The 25,847-nt window shown below is 38.9% G+C and overlaps 1 protein-coding gene across 5 annotated transcripts in view; it reads left to right on the top strand.

The window, feature by feature from the left end:
- Positions 1-25,847, top strand: part of LOC131038459 (pentatricopeptide repeat-containing protein At4g21190) — a 322,788-nt gene that overhangs the window by 261,131 nt on the left and 35,810 nt on the right. For 3 of the 5 annotated variants that reach the window (XM_057970898.2, XM_057970897.2, XM_057970900.2), the window contains one exon: positions 17,633-17,828. In XM_057970898.2, the coding sequence (XP_057826881.1) occupies positions 17,633-17,828 (196 nt within the window). Of the gene's footprint in view, positions 1-11,187; positions 11,745-17,632; positions 17,829-18,927; positions 19,497-25,847 lie in introns of those variants that run through there. The other 2 variants (XM_057970899.2, XM_059210108.1) reach the window with 2 other exon arrangements.

Below are 25,847 nucleotides of genomic sequence, written 5' to 3' on the forward strand. Positions count from 1 at the left end.
ATTTAGTACGATGGAAGGACTTGTCGTTGGAGGATGCCACGTGGGAAAGTGAGAGGATACTTCAGCATCCATCTCTGCAATTGCTTGAGGGCAAGCAATTCCGGGAAGGGAGGACTGTAATGCCCCTTCCTTAGACCTCCCAGATTTTTGGTGGAGGTTGACCTACTATTAGGGTCCCATAGGTTAGCGGGGTGATTTGGGACCCAACCCGGGGTTGTGGGATTCAGTTTGGAAGCTTCACAGGTCTTGCAGTTGCTTTTTGGGAGTTATATCTATGAATAAAATTGAAATTCTAATGTTGGCCTTATATGAATAGTGAAAAGTGAATAATAACTGAGAAACATAAAGATGAATAGTGAAAAGTGACCCCCCCATCCTAGTAACTCAAGTTGTCTTTAAAGGGGGGCCAAATTGTCAATGAGAAATTAGACCCTCAAGCTCATTTTAAGTTTTTAAAGGCCAAAAAGTGACTCCCATATGGATCGAACTCCTTGGAGATTTTATAAAAAGCAACTTTCATAACAATTGCTCTCATTCTTATGCCTCTATTTTCAGATCAGCAACTTGCATGAGGGTTTCAACAGCTTGGGACTTCCAAGAATGCCAACTTCTGGAAGAATTGGGGGATTTGGACGAAAACCCATCCCTCTGGGTGACAGTTTGCATTAGCATTCAGCTTCAGTGTGCATTTGCCAGCCTTCTTTGGGGATGTTTGAGCAGATCCATCAGTTTGAGGGCAGGTTTTCAACAATTAGTTGTAGGGCAGACCTTCTAGAGGTCATTACCATCTATTTCCAGCTCAATTTCAGCTAGCCGCTCCATTTTGGGAAGAAGGGTATCAAACCCTAAGGTGTATTTAGGGTTCTAACATTTATTGGAGCTGATTTCTATATTTCTATCGGCTGGAAATTTACATCAGACTTATGAGTTCATGTTAATGGTATGTACATTTCTCTTTCAAGCAAATGAAAGTTCCTTGATTGCCTTCCTTATGTGTTATGCATTATGTTAGATTAAATCAGCAATTTCTTTATGTAATATTCAAGAATCTTGCATTAAACTTCAAAACCAATCAAAACAAAAAAAAACCAGTCAAACCCCATCCAAATATATGCTGGCCAAAGACTTATCAGCAAATAAACATTGCACATAACCTCCTAATTTGGATCAGATTGGGTGAAAATTGGATTGGGGATCTTTCAAATCCCATTTGAGCATGCATAGTTTAGTGCAAGTTACCCCTTCAAACCTGCTCAACATTGCATTAATACATGCCACTTCTCTATGTGCGCTCAACTTGCATCATGTTATGCAATCCAACCGTTGAGATGCACTCATGATCTAGTAGTGCGTGCTTACCTCAAAATCCCGCTCCTGTATGTGTGCATGAACACAACTTATTTGTGCTCATCTTTATTTTGTGTGGAAGGGTACCTACAACATGGACTCACCCTTGTGCAATGGTAGGTCTGAATTCCGCCCAATGTACGGGTAATTTTGTGCATACATAAGGTTTGTATGTGCTCAAGGGGAAGCAAAATGTGTTGAAGAAAGGAGTTAACCCCATCCAAGCTCGCATAAATCAATGCAAGCCCTCTTGGCATATGTGCTCTAGCTTTGTGCGTATGTATGTCTTGAATCTGCTCCTACCACCAACTATTGCTTGTGCAAACAAGGTCTCAACATGCGCTCAAGATTGTGTACCTCAACGTTTGAATCTCGCTCAGCTGATTGAGCAATCAAACCCCTTCATGTGTGCCTACCTTTATTTTTGCATCCACACACCTCATATGCACCCAAGTCAATTTATGCAAGAGGGACCTTTAAACTCTCTAGTGCAAGCAACCTAGTCAAACCCGCTAGTGTAGAATGGAGGTTCAAATGCGCTTAGGGAGGGAGAATGAAATGTTTTTAGTCTATGTTTGTGCATACTCCTACTATACATGTGCCCCACCTTAAACTCTTGCAAGTTGCTCTCAAGGCCGCTTATCACATCTTATGCATACTCACCCTTGAAATTCGACCAGCACCAAAGTTATGCATATCAACCCTTAGAACCCACTATGCAAGGACCCCTCTAGCATGTGCTCTTGCGCTATGTTGTGCAAACTAACTTACCAAGTGTGCCCACTTCTAAAATTATGCAATCAACATGTAAGAGCCACTTATGCTTGTGCACACCTACACTCCAATTCTGCTAATACAAGCTAGGGTATCATTTACCCCAAGGTTGTAGGTAATCCATGTAAAGGGGTAAATCTACATATGATTTTATGCATGCATACTGTTGTGTTTTTTATGCACCTTGAACATAAAATAAAATACTAACTATTTTATCCTCTCTTGAACAAAGAAACCTCGCATGCTAAATAATATGGTCAAGTGAGACAACTCCAAGGTTTACAATGTGAACAATGCAACTTGATGCTCGGGATAGCTTAGTGATGTATGATGCAATATTGCTGGAATCACAAGGGGACTTACGTTTATGAACCTGCTGGAACGTGGACTCTATACTAACTTGCTTGGAAAGTAAAAGATAAAAGAGGTAAAGGGTAGGAAATCTAATCTACTCCTAAGAACAATGATGACAATGGATGTGTGATGTCCCCTTCTCTAGTTGTTCAAGAAGTAGGGACAATAATCAATTAATTCTTAATTTCAAGAGATGTCTTTCTTTCATGATATTGATGCTGTCTTCCAATTGATATGAACTATGAAATATAACTGAGCAATTTTAGTAGTATTATTCAAAAGAATAGTATGTGGGCTGGATACAGATTTTTGAAATATCTAATATACACCCTACAGTTTATAAAGTGATAATGTATCAATCTGCAAATTATACATATGCAGAAATATGTGCTCCTCCTGGTATAAGATCGTAATCCTTATGTGATTGAGATCTTACCATCTACAAAGGTTCCTTAAGAACAATCCCGCTGAATTATAATACAATCCGTGATATTTTTCCTCCTCCCTTGGCAATGGCTATCGATCCTCCTTAAAATATCATTTCCTCCTAAAGGTTATGCCCTCCGGTAATAGATACTCCTTGAAGTGTCACGTCTGGTCCTTTCATTACAACTGTTGTTACATGGAAAAATTGTCTTTACAATTATTAATTGACATTGTATCCTTTGGATAATCACTGCCCTTAGTCATGATCGAAATTGCTTAATGATTAAGATAATCATTGATTTGCTGCTCCTTCTATCGTGAGAATAAGACATGGTTTCTGCATAGTCGGGTATGATAGGATTTATCTTCATATGCAAAGAGTTCTGTGGAGCTATGAACGCGTGCTATAATACGCATATCTTAGCATGACATCCGTATTATGATCTGCACGTATTGCTAGATCAATGTCACATCTTCAGTCTGCATCATTCTTCAATGATCGGGTAGTCTTGAATCTTCTCCACGCATATTGTCCAATACAACGATGTTTCTGCTTGTAACTTTATGACAGTTCTGATCTAATCTGGCCCATGGTGATACATTGCCCTTCTTTGGTTGGGGATATCACAGGATGACAATTAGATAGACAAGTTCCCTCAAATCAAGCCTTGCTTTGTCATGTTGACAACAACAACACAAAACCGATGCAATCTTCTAAGGAAATGGAAGATTTTCAAACTTCGAATACATCATCCAAAAGCCCAATGCTGGCGCAACTTGAACAAGAATTCACAATCAAACTTAGCACAATGATTAGGCTCTAGATAACTTTACACTGTAGCTTACAATCAGCAAACTACAAAAAGTATGAACCAAAGAATTCATCACAATATCTTCATAAGCATCCACCATGATCAATGAACTCTAACTAATCTTGAGAAGTCACAAGGAACCATGCAAAATCTAGAAACACGACACATACATCCACCATAACTTCAATGAAAGTATTAAATTGATTTCAACATAACTTGGTAGGAATTTCAAGCTTCCTCCTTCTACTGTACTCTACTTCTAACTATTATTGTCCACTAACTACCAACTATTAAACTTTACAAATGAGAAGGTGTAATGTCCCCTTCCAACCAATGATCACTCCTGGTGAAGAATAGCCTATTCTGGAGGCCGTAGGCTACTTTTGGCAAAATTAGTATTTCCATCTTCTGGGAGGATTTTTAGTGGGAAGTAGTTGGATATTGGGACTTCTGATGGTGGAGTTCTTTTGGGTTTTCAGAGAGCTTTGCAGTGGTGATACATGCATCCCGTTAGTTGAGGTTTGCATACTTACTATTTTTAGTAAGTAGGGTTAGAATAACACATTTTTCTCAGTTTTTCAGGAGTTTTCCGACAGTATGACATGCAACTTCATCTGACTATTCTTTAGTGGACTTACTATTTTTAGTAAGTAACAGTTGGTCCCGGTTTGTGCCCTAATGGAGTTGTGAGTCACTATTTTTAGTAAGTGTGATTTTTTAGGGTTTCAGTTGAGCCAGGCAGCATCGGCTATTTTTGGCAGTCTTATGGGATGACTCAACGACTTAGTTCTATTTCTGGCAGGCAGAGTTGAGTTCAGAATGCAGTTTATCGGACTTAGTCATTTAACATTTAAATGACTTAAGTTATTATTTTATTTTGGCGTCATATTCTATTATTGAAATAATTGTGTTATTTTGGCGACATATTTGGGAAATATTTAGGAGGGACTTTAGCCTATGAGTATTTTTGACGCCATTATGGAAATAAGGGGATGCCCTTTATGCTTCTAAGCGCCCACTTTGTAAGGAGACTTATGTTTTATTTAAAATTTATTAAGTGGCCTTTTGCTTTTGGCGCCCACTCATGTAATGGAATTTCATTTCATTTGGAAATGAATTTGATTGAATTTGGTGAGTTTTATTCTATAAATACAGGGCATGGGGATTCATTTTGGCATCTCAGAACATTTTACACCGTTATGTTGTCGGATTGACTCCAGACAATCTTCGAGGGTGAATACCTCCTAGGGTTTTTGGTAGACTTCGAGTGTGAGACATCACTCCTAGCTGTGAATGGATCTTTGAAAAGCTTGGTTCGATTTTTGTGGGCATTGATTTGTTTGGTAGCTGGTTTTTGGGTGATTTCTACCTTAGAAGGGCAAGTTTTTTGGAGTGGTGTGTGATTTTTCCAAGGAGGTTGAATCTTCTTGCTGGCCGTACCCTCCTTGCTAGCCATATTTTCTTGGTGTGTGTGCTGCTGGGCGTGTTTGGTTTATTTGTGTGGGCGATTGGTGGTGTGAGTCAGTGTTTGCTTGCTTCTTTGGGCGTTGTGCTAGTCTCCAGTGTCGCTGAAGCTTCGTTGGAGCTCTTCATTGTGTTTGCTGTGGTTTGTGGTGGCTGTTGTGGAGTTGCAGCAGGCTGTTTTTTGTAACAGCAGATTGGTATAGTGGTTTCTCATATCTTGCATTGTACTTCTCTCATAGTTCAGTATTTGTGTTAGCTTGTATCGTTTCATTCTCTTCCATCTTATGTGATGTTTATTGCAAAGCTAAATGGTAGTACCATTAGCTGTTTCAGTTTTCTTTCCTCTATGTAATTCCCACTGCACAAGTGGAAGAGGTTGGCCTAGCCACCTTCAGTGATTGTATGTTTGATTGTAACTGTAAAGTTATTCCAATTTTAATTAAAGAACAAGTTATGAACTATGAATGCTATATATGGATATGAGGAATTATGTCAATGTCTAATAAATCTGATTTTTTATCTGCAGGTCTGAAGGAGAGAGATCATTTAATATTTTCTATGTCTTCTCCAAATGAATTCAATTGGCATATATATTATTTAGGTAACCGGTCAATTGGTGTATTGACCGGTCATGCCTTTTAGGCATGACCGATCAATGCACCCATTGATCGGTGCCTTTACAATTATACCATTAACACAATGCTGATTATCGGTTCAAAAACCCCCGATAGCATATTGTAATATCATAATATAATGATTGATCAATTTAATGAATCGGTTCATACAAACACCGATGATTCAAAGTGCACGATGAATATATTCCAACCGGTGCATTTGTTAACCAATGTTAATGCCAAATGAAGCGGTGTATTCATTAAACCCGATAACAAATATGCTCGATATAATTAAGCCCGATAACAGATGTGAATCGGTGCCAATGTTTATGCATCCGATAGCAAGTATGTATCGGCTAATCTAACCCGATAACTTATAGCATTTAATATAAGTCAGACATGAAGCATGTAGATAAATAACAGAACAAGGAAGGTTAGGAAGATCTTATCTTGCATAAGCTACCATGCATTAACACTCCCTCTTAGCTTTGGAAGATAAGGCAACCTGCATCACATTTCCTTTTCATAACTAAGATAATGTCAGTCAGCAAAAAATCATTTATACATGAGAAGTACCATCAAGACATATGATACAAAATAGAAGAACATCACTTGAGCATGTGACATAAAGTATTATTTTAAAAAATAAGAGAATCATCACCTGATCATGTGAGAAATCACCAAAACATGTGATCTTGTAAGATTCATCAAGATATCACCTAACACATGATATCAGTATTGCCTAACACTTAATACTTAAGGATAAGTCTATGAGAAAGGTTAGTTTCTCATCATATCCAAGTTGTGATAAGTGCAATAACATTTATAAATGTTTATCACAACATAGTCATGGCACATCCATGGCTTACCAGAGATCCAACATGATCAATGGTTGAGATATCAACTACACGTGATATCAGTATTGCCTAACATGCAATACAAGGATAACCATATGAGAAGTGCTTAAGTTCTCATCATATCCAAGTTGTGATAATGCAATAACATTTGTACAAATGTTGTATCACAACATAGTCATGGCACATCCATGACTTACCAGTGATCCAACATGATTACTGGTTTGACTATCATAAGATCGTCACCTTATGATGTCTACATACAAGTGTTCAGTATCTGAGAGATCGTCACCTCTTAGATATGAACACAGGTGGCAAGAAGCCAAGAGATAGTCCAAACATGACAAAGAAGTTTACACCTTAAACATCTTAAATATATGTAAGTATAGATTACAAAGCAGATTACCTTTCTATCATACCTAAACCCTTTCTGAAGTGATCAACCTTCACTTTGGAAAGTGGCTTGGTCAGAATATCTACAGTCTGATCTCCTGTACACACATATTCTAACTTTATCACATTCCTGTCAACCATATCTCGTACATAGTGATATGGAATCTCAATATGTTTGGACCTGTCATGAAATACTGAATTTACAGAGAGTTTTATACAGCTTTGATTATCACACTGAATGACTGTAGATTTCATAGGTTCTCCAAATAATCCCACGAGCAATTTCCTTAGCCATACTGCTTCTCGGGCAGCCATTGAAGCTGCAATATATTCAGCCTCTCTGGAACTCTGAGCTACTGAAGATTGTTTTCTGCTGATCCAGGATATCATGGCTGACCCTAAACTGAAGCAGCACCCTGAAGTGCTCTTTCTGTCAGTCACACTGCCAGCCCAATCTGAATCTGTAAATCCATGTAGATCTATGTCAACCTTTTCATATTTAAGACCAAGCTTTAGGGTACCTTGTAGATATCTCATTATATGCTTTACTGCAACCAGGTGTATCTCCTTAGGTTTACACATGAACTGACTTAAGGCATTAACAACATAGCAGATATCTGGCCTTGTATTTACTAGATACATCAGGGACCCAATCATCTGCCTGTATTGAGTGGGGTCAGTAGGTCTTGATTCTGCTGCTGCTTCTTTAAGTTTATGGAAGTTGGTTTCCATAGGAGAGGTCATGGGTCTGTAGTTTAGCATTCCAAATCTTGTCAATATGTCCAAGGTGTACTTCCCTTGGTTCAGTACAATATTATTAGAATTCCGCCATACTTCCAATCCTAGGAAGTAATGAAGAAGCCCCAAGTCTTTCATATCAAATTCTGTGGATAGATTTTTCTTGCATTGATCTATTAGATGATCATCTCCTGTAATTAATGAGTCGTCAACATATAAAATTAATATTAACATATCACCATTATTTCTTTTGAGGTAGAGATTAGGATCTGCATCATTCTTAGAGAAACCTAGCTTTGAGAGATAGGTGTCAATTCTTTCATACCAAACTCTGGGAGCCTGTTTGAGCCCATAAAGAGCTTTCTTGAGTCTACACACATGAGACTTTGCATCATGAATTTCAAACCCTTCAGGTTGCTCTAAGTAGACTTCTTCCACGATCTCGCCATTTAGGAATGCTGTCTTAACATCGATTTGATGTACCTTCCACCCCTTTGCTGCTGCAATGGCTAGGACAGCTCTTACTGATGTGTACCTGGCAACAGGTGCAAATGTTTCTTCGTAATCTATTCCTTCCTTCTGTGAGAACCTTCTAGCTACAAATCTGGCCTTGTGTTTTTCAATACTGCCATCTGCAGCATGCTTGATTTTAAACAACCATTTAGAAGACACGACAGACTTCATGGTTGGCCTAGGAACAATCTCCCAAACATCATTCTTCATAATGGACTGATATTCTTCAGTCATGGCATCTATCCATACTTGATGTTTGAGTGCATCTGAAACATTGTTAGGTTCATCTTTAGAGAGATCATTCATAAGTGCAACATAGTTGATGAATTTATTAGGCCTCTTGCTTTCCCTGAAGGTTCCTGAAGGAGCAACGAACTTCTGAGCTTCTGTTATAGTTTTGGTGGCCCATAGTGGTCTTTTCTTGCAATTATCTATAGGTGGGTCTTGTGTTTCACTTATAGTTTCCTCAAGATACTCCCTCTGAAGCTCAGGAGTAGGTTCTTCTTCTAGGTTAGGAGTAGGATTATGAATTTCAGGTTCTATTGTATTTTGGGCCCTTTTGAAGGCTAAATCTTCTTCGAAGATTACATCCCTACTGAGTTCAATATTTCTCTACCCTTGTACATAGATTCTGTAGGCTTTAGAAGTTTCACTGTATCCTACAAGTATTCCCCTTTTTCTAGAGGGTTCTAGTTTTAGTCTTTTCTCTTTAGGTACATGAATATAGACTGGACACCCAAATATCCTAAGATGGCTGATATCTGGTTTTGTCTTGGTAAAGACTTCCTCAGGAGTTTTATCTTCAAGGTGTGAATGAGGACATCTATTTTGTATGTACACAGCAGTGTTAGTTGCTTCTGCCCAAAGGTTCAAGTTTAGATTTTGATCTAGTATCATGGCTTTGGCAGCTTCTACTATGGTCCTATTTTTCCTTTCAGCTACTCCATTTTGTTGTGGATTATAAGGTATTGTCAACTCCCTCTTAATCCCAGAATTTCTACAAAAGTCTTTAAATAGTCTTGATGTGTATTCCCCCCCATTGTCAGTTCTTAAGGTTTTAATTTTGTTTTCAGAGAGATTTTCTGTTAATGTTTTAAACTCTTTGAACCTACTTAGGATCTCTTCTGATTCTTTACATTTCAGAAAGTAGATCCACGTCTTTCTAGAGTAGTCATCAACAAAAATTACATAGTACAAAAATCCCCCTAGCGAGGGTACGGACATAGGTCCACATACATCAGAATGAATTAACTCCAAAACTTTGCTAGTTTTCCTAGTACTATTCTGAAATGCATTTTTGGTATTTTTACCTAATGCACACCCTTTGCATGCCTCTGAATGATATTGCTTCAACTTAGGTAGACCTGTGACAAGGTTTCCCATGGTTGACAAAGCTCTATAATTCAGATGGCCTAATCTCATGTGCCATACTTCATTTGCATTAGTTGCTTCATGGATCAATGCTAGATTGGGCTCTGTACATAGCTCATACAAATAGCCTTGTCTTCGACCAATGACCTTAGCGTCTTTGATGGAGGATCTCTTTGGCCAAGCCAACACCTTGTTTTCCATGAAGGTCACTCTGTATCCTTGATCTTCTAGTGCTGATATGGAGATTAGATTTCTTTTGATGCCTGGAACATATAGTACTTCTTCAAGTCATAGTGACATGCCTGTCTTCAGTTTGATGGTGCAGGTTCCAATTCCTCTGACTGGATGTGAAGAATCGTCTCCGATGGTTACTTCCTCATCATCTTTCTCTATCATGAAGTCTAGTATTTCTCTAAAGTCGGTGATGTGTCTGGATGAACCACTGTCGATCACCCATGAGTTAGATTTGTTTGAAGTATGGCTTGTAAGTGCTGAGTAGAGGACATAGTTCTTGGAGTCATTTTCTTTTCTAGATTTCCTCACTTTTGCAAATGTGGCTTGCTTCCCTTTCTCCGGACAGTTTGCAACATAGTGTCCGAATTTGTCACACCTATAACATTGAACATGTGATAGGTCTTTCTTAGAAGTGTTCTTGCCTTGTTTAGCTTTTCTTTTCCTGAATTGCTTCTTTTTGTACTTCTTATTGATGTTTGTATTTAGGACTTGCAAGTCTTCATCTATATTCTTCTGTTTTATTCCTACCTTGTTCAATCGGGATTCTTCTTGTAGACAGTCATCTCTTAGTCTTTCAAACTTAGGATATTTGGACCTTGCACTGATGCCTTGGACGAATGTGCTCCATCCACTAGGCAACCCATCTAAAGGAATGAGTGTTAGTTCTTTGCCTCGGATCTCGTAGTCCAGAGTTGCAAGTTCATCTTTTAGAACTGATATCCGCATGAAGTAGGCATTGATTGTCTCCCCTTTGTTCATGGTGATATGATTTATTTCTCATTTTAGTGCTAGAGTACGACTTGCATTTGATATCTCAAATGTCCTTTCAAGTGCCTTGAACATTTTATAAGCCGTCTCCTGCTTTCTAATGATGGGCATTATATTATTTCTTATCCCATCCACTATTATTTTAATAGCCTTATCATTTCCCTCGATCCATGTGGATTTCTCGGTTTCATCTTCTGGTTGTGCACTTTCAGTTTGGACATATGAATCAACTTTGTTTTCTCTTAAAATCATTTTGATTCTAAACTTCCAAGCTGAAAAATCTTCGCTACCTCCGAGTCTATCTTCGAATCTGATAGCGTTGGCCATTATGGAAATGTGATGTAGTTTGTAACTTAGTCCTTGAATTTTATCAAAATTGAATAGCCTTAGGTTCGATTACCTTGGCTCTGATACCATGTAAAGTTATTCCAATTTTAATTAAAGAACAAGTTATGAACTATGAATGCTATATATGGATATGAGGAATTATGTCAATGTCTAATAAATCTGATTTTTTATCTGCAGGTCTGAAGGAAAGTGATGCAGAGCATCCACACACAAACTCACAAACTAGGGACAGCCCATCCCAACTTCCCCATTCAAGGCATGCAATGTATAGCCACAACCCATATGCACCATATACATTACAAGAAGGATTAATGACATAATAAACATGAAGAAACTCCCAACACAACTCATTTAATGCCCCCTAATACTTCTTTAGACTTGGACCAACTTATACAACAAATTTGATACAAAACATGAACTCGCTGCCAACTATGACAGAACTGAACTCAGTCACTCATAACTTGCACACCAGACAATTTTAGGAAGATCCCTTTGGTGAGAACTTAGAAAACTTGTTTAAGGACAACATATAAAAAACTTAGAAAGATCCAACGGTTAAAATAAAAGTTATACCATCTGCACCGTGACTGCACTTTTGTTTTATGACAGACATTGTGATGGTTAGGACAGTCATATACCAACAAGGTTTGGTTCACTCCTTAACTTATCCAACACTTGTTTCATGCCAAGAGGACTCCTACTCATCATTATCTTCACTCACAACACCATTCAACATAAATTTTACTCCTTAACATGTAAAGTGCAGTGATTACAAAGTGCCATCAAACTGGAGCAGTCATGTGGTCTAGTGGACAGTCACAAGGTTTGATTGGTAGGTGTACAAACACAACTTGAAAACCTTTGTAGCATGTAATGGTAACCTTCAAAAACTTCCCTCTCCCTTCACTAGACCCTCCAAGATTCTTTGATGCATTCACACCACTCAAACCCCACTCAAACCATTATGTTTCAGACTGTGACTCAGAAATCAGTCCCTTACATTCAAGTAGCACGTGCCAAAATCATTCTTGAACCCCTGAAAACCCCAAAATATGAAAATACATGATATTTTACAAGTTCCCACCAGTTGTGGTGGATTTCCAACAATTACAAACAAAGATTTACATTATTTGAGGACACTGTTAACCCTAGGAAGGGTTTTGACAGGGTTTCACAAAAATTATGATTTCTCCTTCAATACTTGGTCAAATCAAATGAAACAAAAGGCACAAGAAACTAGATTCATTCCCCTTCAATTCCAAATCAGTTAGAAAGGTCGATCAATGAGTTTTAATGGCGAACCAAAAGCATGAACAGACTGTAATATGGTGATTTCCAGAATTTAGTGCAGGAATTTCTCAATTTTTATTGATTTTTCTTCACATATATCAACAACAAACATGAATGAACGAGGATAGGCCTTTTTATAGGTTTTATAAGCCTCCTCATCAGTTACAACCACCTTTTGTAATTGTTTTAACAAACAAACTCCTAATTTCTCTTATAATGCAAAAATTGCTTTAAGCATTTTTGACAATGTAAGCAATTTTGCCAATTTTAACTCCTACACCCAACCTATGATATTTTAATGACACAAATAGGTCCAAATAGACATGAAAGGACCTTTAGAACCAAATTGTACATTATTACATCAATTTTAACCATTTTGCAAAGTATTTTCCAAATCAAGACCTTCTTAGGACCAACTAGACAATTTGGTTACATGAATGGTCAAATGACCTTATTACAATGCTATTGATCTCATTAGACCTTATTTAACAAAAGAAGCCATATATAATTAAAAATGTTCATATTTGACCCCATATAGGTCATTGGAACCAAGAGGTACACTTGGTTCACTTGGTGCTCCTGCACCAGAAAGAGATCATTTAATATTTTCTATGTCTTCTCCAAATGAATTCAATTGGCATATATATTATTTAGGTAACCGGTCAATTGGTGTATTGACCGGTCATGCCTTTTAGGCATGACCGATCAATGCACCCATTGATCGGTGCCTTTACAATTATACCATTAACACAATGCTGATTATCGGTTCAAAAACCCCCCATAGCATATTGTAATATCATAATATAATGACTGATCAATTTAATGAATCGGTTCATACAAACACCGATGATTCAAAGTGCACAATGAATATATTCCAACCGGTGCATTTGTTAACCAATGTTAATGCCAAATGAAGCGGTGTATTCATTAAACCCGATAACAAATATGCTCGATATAATTAAGCCCGATAACAAATGTGAATCGGTGCCAATGTTTATGCATCCGATAGCAAGTACGTATCGGCTAATCTAACCCGATAACTTATAGCATTTAATATAAGTCAGACATGAAGCATGTAGATAAATAATAGAACAAGGAAGGTTAGGAAGATCTTATCTTGCATAAGCTACCATGCATTAACAGTAACTGTCCTCCCATTCAGCGGTTGAGTTGATTGTAATGATGTCCTCCCGCTAAATAAGCGGTGGAGCTGATAATATTTTCATTCCTAGTCCTCCCATTGCATAAGCAGTAGAGTGATTGTTATTTTCAGTGTCTGGTTTGTTCCTGATAGATTTCCGCTAAGAATTTTATGAGTTTCCATCTCCCACTGAATAAGCGGTAGGGGCTGGCTTGTAGCCCAAATTTGTAATCAATTTCAGTTTTCAAGCATCTAACGATCCCCTCAACACCATATGCTCTCACCCTCCCAGATTGGACAGATTGGGCTCTCGGTGATCAAAAGGTGGAAAGGGTTACTTTTAACAACATTGAGATTATCTTTCCTAACCTTAACGGGTGCTTGAAGTGTTTGTTGTGTTTAAAAATAAAAAAAATTATTGGGGATATACCAAAAGGCAAGGGCTTTTATAGATATCCCAATTACAATGAAGGCCCAGGATTGATTCTCAAACTAACGGTCAAGATTTAACAATAAAACCCTTATTAGGGTTAGTTACAACCAACTCTTTCTTGACCAATGAGATCATTACAACATTTAGGACACATGTCCATCTTTGAATGTCAACCAATGAAACATAAGGTTAGGTACATAGAACTTTGTGCCACCACATGTGGTAGTTATCCTCCTTGTTGGATGAGTCATGTACATTGAATGTGGACATCCTGACTTGGAATCTCCTGATTGAATGTGACTAGGGGCCAACTCATTATGCTCATCTTGTAGATCATCAGGAAGGAGTCCTCCATCTTGAGCAATATCTCTTGATACTCAACATTGTGTAACTGCTCAATGTAATGATGCTGGGACATATTCCCAAATTGCATCATCTTGGTGATCAAGTCCTCTATCTTTGCTTAACTCTTCTGAAACTATCTTGTTTATTCCTTGATCACATTTTACTCTCCGTTTTCTTGTTTGGGAGTGAGATATACCACTCTCAATCTGCTGTTGTAAATTCTGATTTTTGAAGTAGTTTTGTTTTTTTGTGTTTTCTGATTTTTTGTGTTTTTTCAATGTTTTTTTCTGATTTTTTTTTTCCTGAGTTTTTTCTGATTTGCCTCAAACTACAATGCATGCAACAAAGAAAGTGCTGGAACTAAAAAAAATAAAATACTAATGCAGCAAGGGAACAATTAAATAATGTTTATTGCATCTAATGAACAAATGACATACCCATACAGCTCAAGTACAGATTTGATATAATTTTCTGAGACAACAAATTTGACATCGAAAGCTTGGAAAATCACCATACATTGCCTCCCTGAGGGCAGATCTGTAAATCAGACTGAGGCCCAAGGTCTGAACAGTCTTCTTATTGTCTGAAAACACTAAACAGTGGCTGCACAAGACTCTCACATGGGTCTCTGGTCTAGTATGACTCCCTGGAAGAGCTACGGTCTGCCTATATGCTGCAACACTGCTGGATCTGCAACAATATACCCAAATCTGCAACAACAACAAAGGTAGAAACCCTGATAAGGCCTGCAAATGCCCTCCTTGATGCTGATAACCTGCATAAACTGGATAATTCTGACCTTTGGAGGATCTTTCACCTTTGTAGGCCACCAAATTATGAAGGGTTTTTGTCCTCCACAATAGATCTGAGAATTTCTTCTCCACACAGCTGCTGCTCTCCAAAACAAATGCCAAAGAATGAAGAATGAAAACGGCAAAAGTTACTATATTTCCTCTCTCCCAAATGTTCGATCCAAATTAGGGTTGCATTACATCATTTTTAATTTATTAAAACTCTTCTCTTTTCATGCTGAATGATTTCCCTTTATATCCCCTTTATTATATTAAGTTGTTTTAAAAACAACTTATTAAGGGTCCTAGGGGTCATGCCACTAGGTGGTCCCCTTGGACACTTTTAAATTACTTTATTCTAATAGTATAAAGTAATATTATTATTAAATAAGTACATTCAGTTAATTAAAATATTAAAGCTAATACTTTAATATTTTATTATTATTCCAAGGCCATCCTCCAATCACCTCCAATTGGGATCTGCTGACACAATTGATACCCGATTGATGTCTAGGTGTGAATGGCCAACTGCCAGCCCCCCCCCTAAAAAATAGGGATCCCTCCTAAAAAGTAGGGAACCGTCTCTGAACACCTGGAACTGCTCAACTAGCTTCCTGCCATACTCGCTGGCCCTCAGAGGATCAATTGGGGAACTGCCAGTTTGTTCCTAAAAAATAGGAACCTCCCTAAAAAAAAGGAGACAACTCCCGAGCAACCGATAATGCTTACAGGGTCTCCCTCTATGCTCCAAAGGCTCTTGGTGAACTCTGAGTGAACTAACAGTCACTCCCTAAAAATAGGAGCCCTTCATAAAGAATGGAAACTGGCTCTGAGCTCTGGAAATGCCTCGTAGACCTCCCCAAAGTGTCCTAACCCCTCTGAATAGGTCCCTTGTCCACTGCATTATCCTATGGGACCCCTGTCGATAGGCTAACCCCTGCTAGAACATATCTGCCCTAGGAAGGGGACATTACAAGAAATTTTCCTTCTCTTGTGATGCATTTCCATCCTCAACTCTAGAATCTTGAATTAATTCCTTCCTTAACCCTCTTTGATCTTGAAATTCCTCGCCTTGGACTTGGATTCCATGGATGTAATTCCTAACTTCATGATGTGGAATCCCTTGTGATGCTTTGCATCTTATCCTCACATTTGGGAATTCTATCCTTGTTTTCCCCTTGATGATGTTTGATCCTCCGTCTTGGGCTTAGAGTCCTTTTGCACATGATGTCCCTAACTAGGATTATCTTTGTAGTTCCCACAGTGATCTTGGATTTCCGGAGGAAATTTAAGATTGTTGCAACATTTCCCTCCTTATGTTGATTTTTTGCACTTCTTTGTTGAGATGTTCCCACCTTGAAATTGTTCAAACTACATGTTGCATTTTCAAAACTGTGATGACATTTCTCTCTGTCTTCATCATTGAAAAGTAACACTTGTGTTTGCTTTGAAATGTAGACTTTGTTGAATAGTTGATTTTTCATATCACTTTGAATGTTCATCTTTCTTAGCTCGGACTTTTGATCTTGCATTGTTGCCTATAAGTCTTCATGTTGCTGAGTCTTGATGCATCATTCCTTGCTTACCTTGCAATGATTCCATAACCTGGAGCACATATTCATGGTAGACAAGGAATTTCATCCTAACAAATGAGCAATCCTCCACATTGTTGAATTCGTTTTTGAATGCATTGATGATATTTCTTGCATCATTGAATCTTCCTCCATGTGGTGAAGTCCTCATCTCATCCTTCCGCCCTTGCATCAAACCTAGAAAAGAAAACATTTTGAATTAAAATATGTAAATATAAACAAAAACGACATCAATTTTTTCATTAATCAAGAGCTAAAACCCCTTTCAAGTCTGGAAACAACTCCTCAAGGCTTGGAGATGATGATGTTGATTGAACTGTAGACAAGATTGACCCCAAATCAGGATGCCCTGGCTAGAAAATTTGCCTAAAATCAAGTCTGTTCTGGAAACCAGAATGAGGTTCGTTTAAATTGCTGATATCTCCTTCAAAATCGGTGGAAATGTCTGCTAAATTTACACCAAATCAGGCCTTAAAAATTCGCACTGATGTCTGATCTGCAGATTCACTTCAATGCGGAAGGAGATTGTCTAAAAATCTGATGGAATTCGCCCTGCACATCTGCTCCTTATTCGCTCTGAAGGTGAATAGAATTGATGTTTTTTGGAATTTTGATCAACATTTTTGTTTCCTTGATTCCTGTAGTTTATTTATGTTCTATTTGTTTTAGACTAGTCTTCCATATGGTTCAAAATCTTACTGTTAATTTTGTCCACTTGTTTGATTAGTTTCTTCTAGTGACTTGCTCTAATGCTCTTCATTCTTGTCTTGAATGTTAGTGATGCTGGAACTCATTGTAATTATTGATGCTGCGCTTTTGTATTTCATAGTTTACTTCTCGAACTACATTGCAATTTTTTTAGGATTTAGCTGACATTAACATAGTTTCAACCTTTTTCCAAATATAATCTACACAATTTAAATTTATATTATGTTCTGTTTTGTTTAAATTAATGTTATTGTAAACCTCTATAAAATGTTCTTGTTACACTTGAAAATTGATAACATTGAAAGTTGGATTTTTCTTGAAGGTTTTTGCTGATATGGAAGAGCTTGGGGTCAAACCAGACCATTTATCTATTACTATAGTTGCCAGTACTTTCAAGAATTTAGGTATGTTAGACAAGTATGAGAAAGTTTTGAAGAAATATCCCGAAACAGACTGGAAGCCCTTCTATCGCAATGGCAAGCCCTCTCCAGTTTCAGGGCACAAACCACAAAACTATGGTAAGGAAGCATTTCAAAAAATAGGAAGATTCTTTTTCTGCATCATGTTATATATTTGTTCTATATAAAGTGATGAGTTTCTGTTTTAAGGACACTCACTTAGAAGTACTTTTCTTTAGTTTCCCCAAATCATTTGAATTGTCTGCAATTGATGATACAAGATTTTTTATTTTCTAAGCTTCAAACTATCTCCCTTTAATGATTGGCGATCATGCATGCTAAAATGATATCAAGCAGACCTGTAACCCATTATCACTCAAGCGAACATGCCCAAAATCTATATCACCCAACTGGATGAACATGGTTTTCATCTTGTGGACTATTCCTGTAAATGTAAACCTAGTCAAGTCACAAAGGACTATCAATAGTTTTAGGGAGTTCGAGCACATAAATATTACCAAGATATTTATTGATTGAATAAGAAGTGAAAGCTTTTTTATTTAGGATTACAATGAACGATGACAAATCCAATTATCAATGTGGAATAAACAAAATAACATTTTATTAGGAAATAATACCTAAAGCATATTCTAAAGTTGGAATGATTTTATTAAAGTCTATGACTAATAACTAATTGACCATTACCAAGTAATAATTACTTTAACACCCCTCTATAATGGTCAATCTACTCAATATACTAAACTTATCTCAAAATTTTACAAATTTATCAAGACCTAAAAATTTGGTAAGAATATTTGTAGTTTGATCCTCTGTTAGACAATAGTGAAACATTATAGATTGACTTCTACAAGTTGTCTAATGAAGTGTGTAATGTCCCCATTTTTTTGAAGGCAGAATAATTAATTAAGTTGTCCCAATTAATGATATTTCTTAAGGATAGCTTAATTGATTATTTTAATTAAAAGTATTAAGTTAATTTATAAAGTCATCAAATAAATAAAAATTAAAAGGTAACTTAATATTTAATTAATTTAATAAAGTGACTTAAATTAACATTATATCATAAAAAAGTCACATAAGTGAAATTATATTATTTTAATATTATTTCTAGAAGCTTCTTGAAATGTTGGAGAAAAAAAGTATAAAAGAAGGTCAAGTTAAGCTTCTAATCATCTAGGATTTGATATTTGATTTGCAGTTCTTGTATGGAGAGGGAACCAGTTTGGGTTTCTGCCATTATTGAGCCTTTTGGGAATGGTAACTCTCATAGGTTAAGCAATTTTGAGGCTGTGAAACTATCAACTGAGATTATTGCATTTGTGGATGTGATAATTCAGTCATCTCATAGAGCTAATTGGTTGGCCAAGGGCCAAGTTTTACAAGGGTTGGTTTGGAAAATTATTGAAGACAATTCGGAGTTGGGAATCTTCAATGATTCTGCTTCATAAGTGCTGATTACACCTACCAGCTCTTTGAGTTATACCTCAGTCATTGTTTTCAGACTTGCCACGACTGAGGGAGAGCCACGATTTTGTTCATAAAGGCCCATAGTTGCATTGTTGATTTCTTTCAATAGCTGGAGCGCTCACCTTGTTAAAGGAAATCGAAGGTTTTTTGAGGTGTGAAAGCGGACTTAGAGGCTGCCAATTAATAATTATTGACTGAAGAACTTCAAAACAGGGGCAATTTCGGAAAAGCCAGGATTTGGGCTTAAGGAGATCTCATTCTTTCAGATATTGCTTGCTTCTTCAGCTACCCCTTTGGGGCGATTTTGTAACCAGGTTCTTATCATTGTTTCCATGTCAATTTGGTTTCAGTACTGCTACTATAGATGGTTCGATGTGAGCAGACACATATATATAATTCAAATCTATGTTTTTTATAAGGAATTGCATTCAATAAGGAGTCAGTTTGGGAGTCACATATTGTCGCATATTTAATGAAATAAGTTGCAGGCCTCTACTTAATGTTATGTCTATAATGATAACAGTTTGCATGCCAAGTGTTTGTGAAAATGTCTCTTGGCTGTAAGTGCACATTTGTCATTTGAATTCATGTATATGCATTGGAAAAGATAAAAAAGAGGTCATTCATGCATTGAGTTCATGGTTTAGATATTATAGAAATCATTTGCAAGCATTTCTTATGCCTTGGTGTCAATAACATGCAACTATATGAGACTGATAATATAGACCAGCAAGCTAGAAGAATGTATGTGAATTGTTTGACAATATTCCTTGTGTTATAAACGACAAAAAATTACATCAAATTGGACAAGGGATATTATAGTGGTATCAGAGCAAAGATCTTGCCATCCTGTGGTCACTTATAGTTACAAGCATGGCTTCATCGAGTGAAAGAGATTTGGAAGAAAGGATTTACAGGGCAGGAAAGAAATTAGAACATACATCTCAGCAAAAGGAAGTTCTTCTAAGTACTTTGGAGGAGGTAGAGGCTTGTTTATGCAAGGCTGGACAAGATCTATCCCAAACAATGCAACTTGTTATAAGTCCATTGGTATGTTCTTTGGTTAAGCCACGACTTATGAGACATCATGATGAGGTGATAAAACTTGCAATTATTTCATGCATTAGTGAAATTATGAGGATACCAGCCCCTAATGATCCTTATGACAGCCATATTATGAAAGAAATACTTCAGATCATGGTGGCAAGCTGAAAAGGTTTGGATGACATCAAGAACCCTTATTTTTCTAAGAGGGTAAAACTACTTGAAATATTTGCAAAGTTCAGATTTGAAAATATTATGATATCCTTGGATTGTGTAGATATCATTCGCAAGATGTTTCATATATTTTGGAGGGTTATTGATGAGGTTCATCCTAGTAGCGTGATTACTTCTATGCAATCCATCATGTTATTAGTTTTATATGAGGAGGATGATGCAATTTCTAAACATATGTCAAATGACTTATGGGCTGTTTGGAAAGGTGAGCAAGATGTGTCGCCCATGGCACATGAATTGTTAAGGACATTGGTGGAACAACATAAGGATAGAGATACCTCACCTATGATATGCAGAAATTTATATGATGACTTTGTTAGGCATACTGATATAACTCAAGAGGATATGAGGACAGCCTTGGGGAATGAGTTGTCTACATCATCTTTGCAAGAAGTTTCACTTGAGACTACTACATTAGAGGCCTAATATATTAAGGTGGATGTGAAAAATGATCCTTTACCTAGTGGAGCAGCCACTAGTGTTTTGACTACACATGATGGAGGAGACACTTTGCAATGGCATGATATCATCACTGATTTGCTTGAGGACAGCAGCATTATGCTCCATAATTCTCATGAGATTGCAGTCCTTACACATGGAAGAATTTGTGAAGATGAGTCTACAAGTGTGGGGCATGAAGCTTGCATTGAAGAGGTGCTTGAAAAGGGTGAAGACTTTACACAATGGTATGACAACTGTTCTGATTTTGATAACATCAGTCATACTTCTTTACATCAACATGAGGTAACCACATTGTCACATGAGGAAGATAGTATTATGGAATCTTTCTATGATAACACTCAAGTTGTGGGTGATAAACATGAGGAAGATAATATGGATTCAAGCCACAAAGGCCATGCAGTTGTTCATCATTCCAAGGAGAAATTCTAAGGCAAGGGCAAGGAAGTTGAAATCAGTCCCCATTTTCTGTGCATGAACAACAGTGGTATGTCTTCACTTTCTCATGATATGGCGACTTTTAATTATGGAAAAGGAAGTGACATAAGTGTTACGATGGTTGGTACACATGATGCATGTTTTACCAATAAAGTGTAATTCAATGCATTGCAGAAATAATAGACATGACAGAATACAACATGACAAAATATAAAGAAACTCAGATCTTCATTGATTCATAATAATGTCAGTACAATGACAATGACCATCCTCACCCTGTCTCCATGACCAAGGACTCGCTAATATATAAAGGTGACCGGTCAGTTACCCGGTGTCAACTGTCGACAACCAACGGGTTAACTATCGTCATTAACTCTAATTACATTAAATGTCTTATTGCTTAATTACCCGACAACATCATCCCCCCCAAAAAGAAATGTCATCTCCGAACGACAAACAACAAAATGGGAATGATATGCCTACAACAGATAACAACTACGAACCCCACAAAATAACAACTACACACAGACTACTGAGGGGGTAAGGGGGGCGTCCCTGATGGTGGAGGGACTGGGGCTGCTACTGCCAACTGCTCCCGAAGCTATACCACCTGGTCGGTCTGGTATCGGAGGTCCTACTCAGCCTGCAACTGTCGCTCCCGGGAACTCCTCACTCGAAACACTGCCTCCATCAATTCCTGATGCTTCGCCTCCAACTCGGCTGCCAGGGTAGCAACTCTCGATTCTGCTGAGGCTCTCTCATTTGATTGCACTGCCAACTCTGCCCTCATAGCACTCAATTCTCCTCTCACGGTGGCAAGGATCTCATCTGTACTCCTAGCATTGGTGCGCTACTGCTCTAACTCTGTCTCCAATGCAGGGATGCGAGTGGCCAACTCCTTCTGAGCCCTATCCACCCTGAGCTGAGTCTCTCGAAGCTCGAGATACCTATCTCGTACAGCGTGCTGAATCCGTCTGACTCCCTCCGGCCACCTCCTGGCTCTACCACTCTGCTCGCATCTCTGGAAGATCAAGCGTCGGCCATCCATGCTACTCAAAACACTGCTGAAATGCCACTGCTACTCCAGATGTAGCAAACGCAAGGAGTCTCTGCAAAGTGAGTTGTCCGACAGACTCCTCTACTGTCGAGGCAACCAGTAGCTGAACCTCCTCCTCCATTCTGCCTAAGAACTGCACCATGGCAGTAGGTCTTCCCTCTCCAATCCGTCCAACTTGATGCTGCTGCTGCGGTACCGCCCCCTCCTCCACCAGCGGTGTCTTTCTATCGCCCTGCTTTCTAGTGCCACTGTCCAAGTCGATAACCCTTGGAGGTGAAGGAATACAAGGGTAGGAAGGTGTGGGTGGTGCCTGCCTGCGTGGGGATGAAGGTAGAACCGCATATCTGTCTAGCCATGAATCAACATCGTCCCCCGCCGACCTCTCCTCGATCGTCCTCTGGGCCTCCTCTGTCCTAGGTTCCGTCAGGATGACGGGCATGCGTACTGGTGCACTCGCTGGTGTCGTCATCTTGGCTATGACTGGCGATAGCTGGATTGGTGGAGGCCGAGGATGCATCTGACCAAACCCAGGTATGGGGATGGTAGAGATGGTACCCACTGTGACTCCAAATGATGCCAATGGTCCTCCCTCTCCTCCGACGGTTAGGAATGCTGGAGTAAATACCACCTGGCCGGTCCTGCCAGCTCCCCCTCCAAGCATTCCACGATGCCCCCTCAGTACACTTGCCAACGATACTGTCTGAGTGGTGGGGGTCTCCTGCGGCGGTACTGGCTGCTTGGTCTGTGAAAGCCTGAAGGTATCCTCTGAATCATCCGACCCCTCACTTTCCTCCTCACTAGTGCTATGTCGTCCTGAATCCGTGTCACTGGCAGACACCACTACGTGGACCGGTCTCCTCCTCTTCCTGCTAGTCTGTCCCTCGGTGGTAGTCAAATATCCAGCTTTGACCAATAAAATATAGCTGGCTTAAGGGAGTCGATGCTATCCCGCGGCTGCCATCCTCTATGGTGTGGTGGCACCTTTACCCGCACGGAATCTAAAAATAATCCGATAGTGTGATGTGACATATAAAATACTTTATGTTTCAGCATCATACAGTTGTGGGCTCTGTCTGACAGTAGATTGGCCCAATCATACACCGTGCCCTTTCTGAGTCTTGCCATCAATGCGATCATAGGTACTGTCGCGTCCGACGCTCTGCTGGCGCCAGTCAGCCTGCTCTGTACTACGTCAAGTAAACATTGCCAGATGCCAGATTTTAAAAATGTCTTCCTCAGACCTCTTCCCTTCGGATCTAGGATGCGACTCCATTTTGTAGTCAAGTTGTCCCTACACATTTCTTTTAATAGCTGGGTTCTTCTTTCCTCGGACAACTTTGTTACCTTTTTGTCAATCTTTTTACCCTTGTCAGGAATGCCAAATACTCTTTCAAAATCATCAGAGTTAAATGAAACAATGATGTCAGTGTGCTGGAAATTGAATGATGATGTGCGAAGTTCAGGATCATATGTTTTAATCATTTGTTGTAGGCAGGGTTCGAATTCCTTAATATTAAAAATGGGCATCTGAATAGCATCATGGACCTTAGCTTTTGTTAATTCAATTTTTACCTCAATATCTGACGGGCTCATGGCATTTTCCCACCATTGCCTGCACACCGTTCCAGCCAAACCCTCGAATAGAATTGTATCTGCGGTGACCTGCGTAACTCTTCCCTTTCCTGCATCTTGTGCAATTGCTTTGCCCTTGTCTTGGTCACCCATTGCTACAACACGTTTCTTTCTGGCTTCCTTCTTGGTTTGGTCTTCTCTTTCTTGCAATTTCTTCCTCCAGTCTAGCTTTTTCAATCCCCTAGGTTCAGTCGCCATTAATCAAAATAAAATAAAAATTCCTTGTCTGGGGTTCGATTTTTAGCTGTTTCGAGTCTTAACTGTCTTTCGTTTTGTACGGATTTGCCTTGCTAATGTGGTACGGCTGATTTGATTGTACGGCTATCACCCGACAATTTTCTAACTAGCAAGTAGTTGATTTGTCCATACGGACGTCTTTATAACTCGACAATTTTCTAACTTGTCAATTTCCTAAAAATTCATGCCATATAAAACACTTAATGACAAAAAAAGTAACGTTAACTTTTTTTTGTATGTCCCTTTTTTCTTTTCTTTTCTTTTTTTTTAAAAAACTCAATTCCATACGACCGTACAGATTTTTTTTTAAATTGTTTTTTACTCAATTCCGTATGACCGTACGACCTTTTTCATACGACCGTACGGTTTGTTTTTTATTTTTATTTTTAAATTTTTTTTACTCAATTCCGTAGGACCGTACGACTGTACGGTTTTTTTTTTAATTTTTAATTTTACTTATTTTATTTTATATTTCCTACGGTACCGTACGGGGTTGTACGGACCTACCGTACGGTCATTTCCATACGACCGCACTTACCTGTCCGCCTGGGCGGACCTCGTCTCTTGCCTCTGTTGGTGATAGATTTTCGACTTGGAGCCATTTACAGCATCAGGCACCTCCATCCCGTCCATCGTCCACAGCTTGATGGCTCCGTTCACGCCAACTTCGCGAATCTTAAAGGGACCTAGCCATTTTACCCTGAACTTGCCTGGTTTAATTTCATTTCGACCATTAAACTTCAATACCAATCGCCCCAGGGTGAACTGCATCCTTCTTAAATGTTTGTCGTGCCAGGCTTTCCGTCGTTGTTGAGATGTCTCCGTCGCCCACCGTGCCATCGTCTGTCTTTCATCCAACTTACTCAAGGCGTATAGTCTCTCCCAGAGGCTTTCCATGTCGCCTAACCTGTTGTCAATGGCAATTCTGAGACTTGGCACCATGAATTCCACTGGCACCACAGCCTCCTGGCCGTACATTAATTGGAATGGTGTCTGCCCAGTGGTTACCTTGTAAGTTGTTCGGTACGCCCAAAGTACCGACGGTAGACGCTCCTCCCAGTCTTCCTTCTCAACCCCGCAGGACTTATAAATTACTGACACCATGATTTTGTTGGTCGCCTCAGCCTGGCCGTTTGCTCGAGGATAGTACGGACTTGATAGAGAATGGAAAATTTTGAATTCGGTTGTCAACAGTCGGATAATGTGGTTTACGAAGTGCCTTCCTCTATCACTTGTCAACTGTATAGGTATTCCGTACCGGGTGATAATCTGTTCATAAATGAATCGCGCCGTACTAACGGCGGAGTTGTCTGCCAAGGCCCTCGCTTCGACCCATTTGGTCAAGTATTCGGTCGCCACAACAATGTATCTACATCGTCGAGCCCGGCTTGGTTTCAACGGACCAATGAAGTCTAACCCCCATCTTTCGAACAGCTCTTGAGCATTCGATGGGTTGAGTGGCATAAAATCCCTCTTTAACGGTCTTCCAGCATTGACATGTATCACAACTTGTCACCCATTCTCTAGCGTCATTATGCACTGTCGGCCAC

This window comes from Cryptomeria japonica, chromosome 8 (assembly GCF_030272615.1).
Source record: "Cryptomeria japonica chromosome 8, Sugi_1.0, whole genome shotgun sequence".
NCBI lineage: Eukaryota > Viridiplantae > Streptophyta > Pinopsida > Cupressales > Cupressaceae > Cryptomeria > Cryptomeria japonica.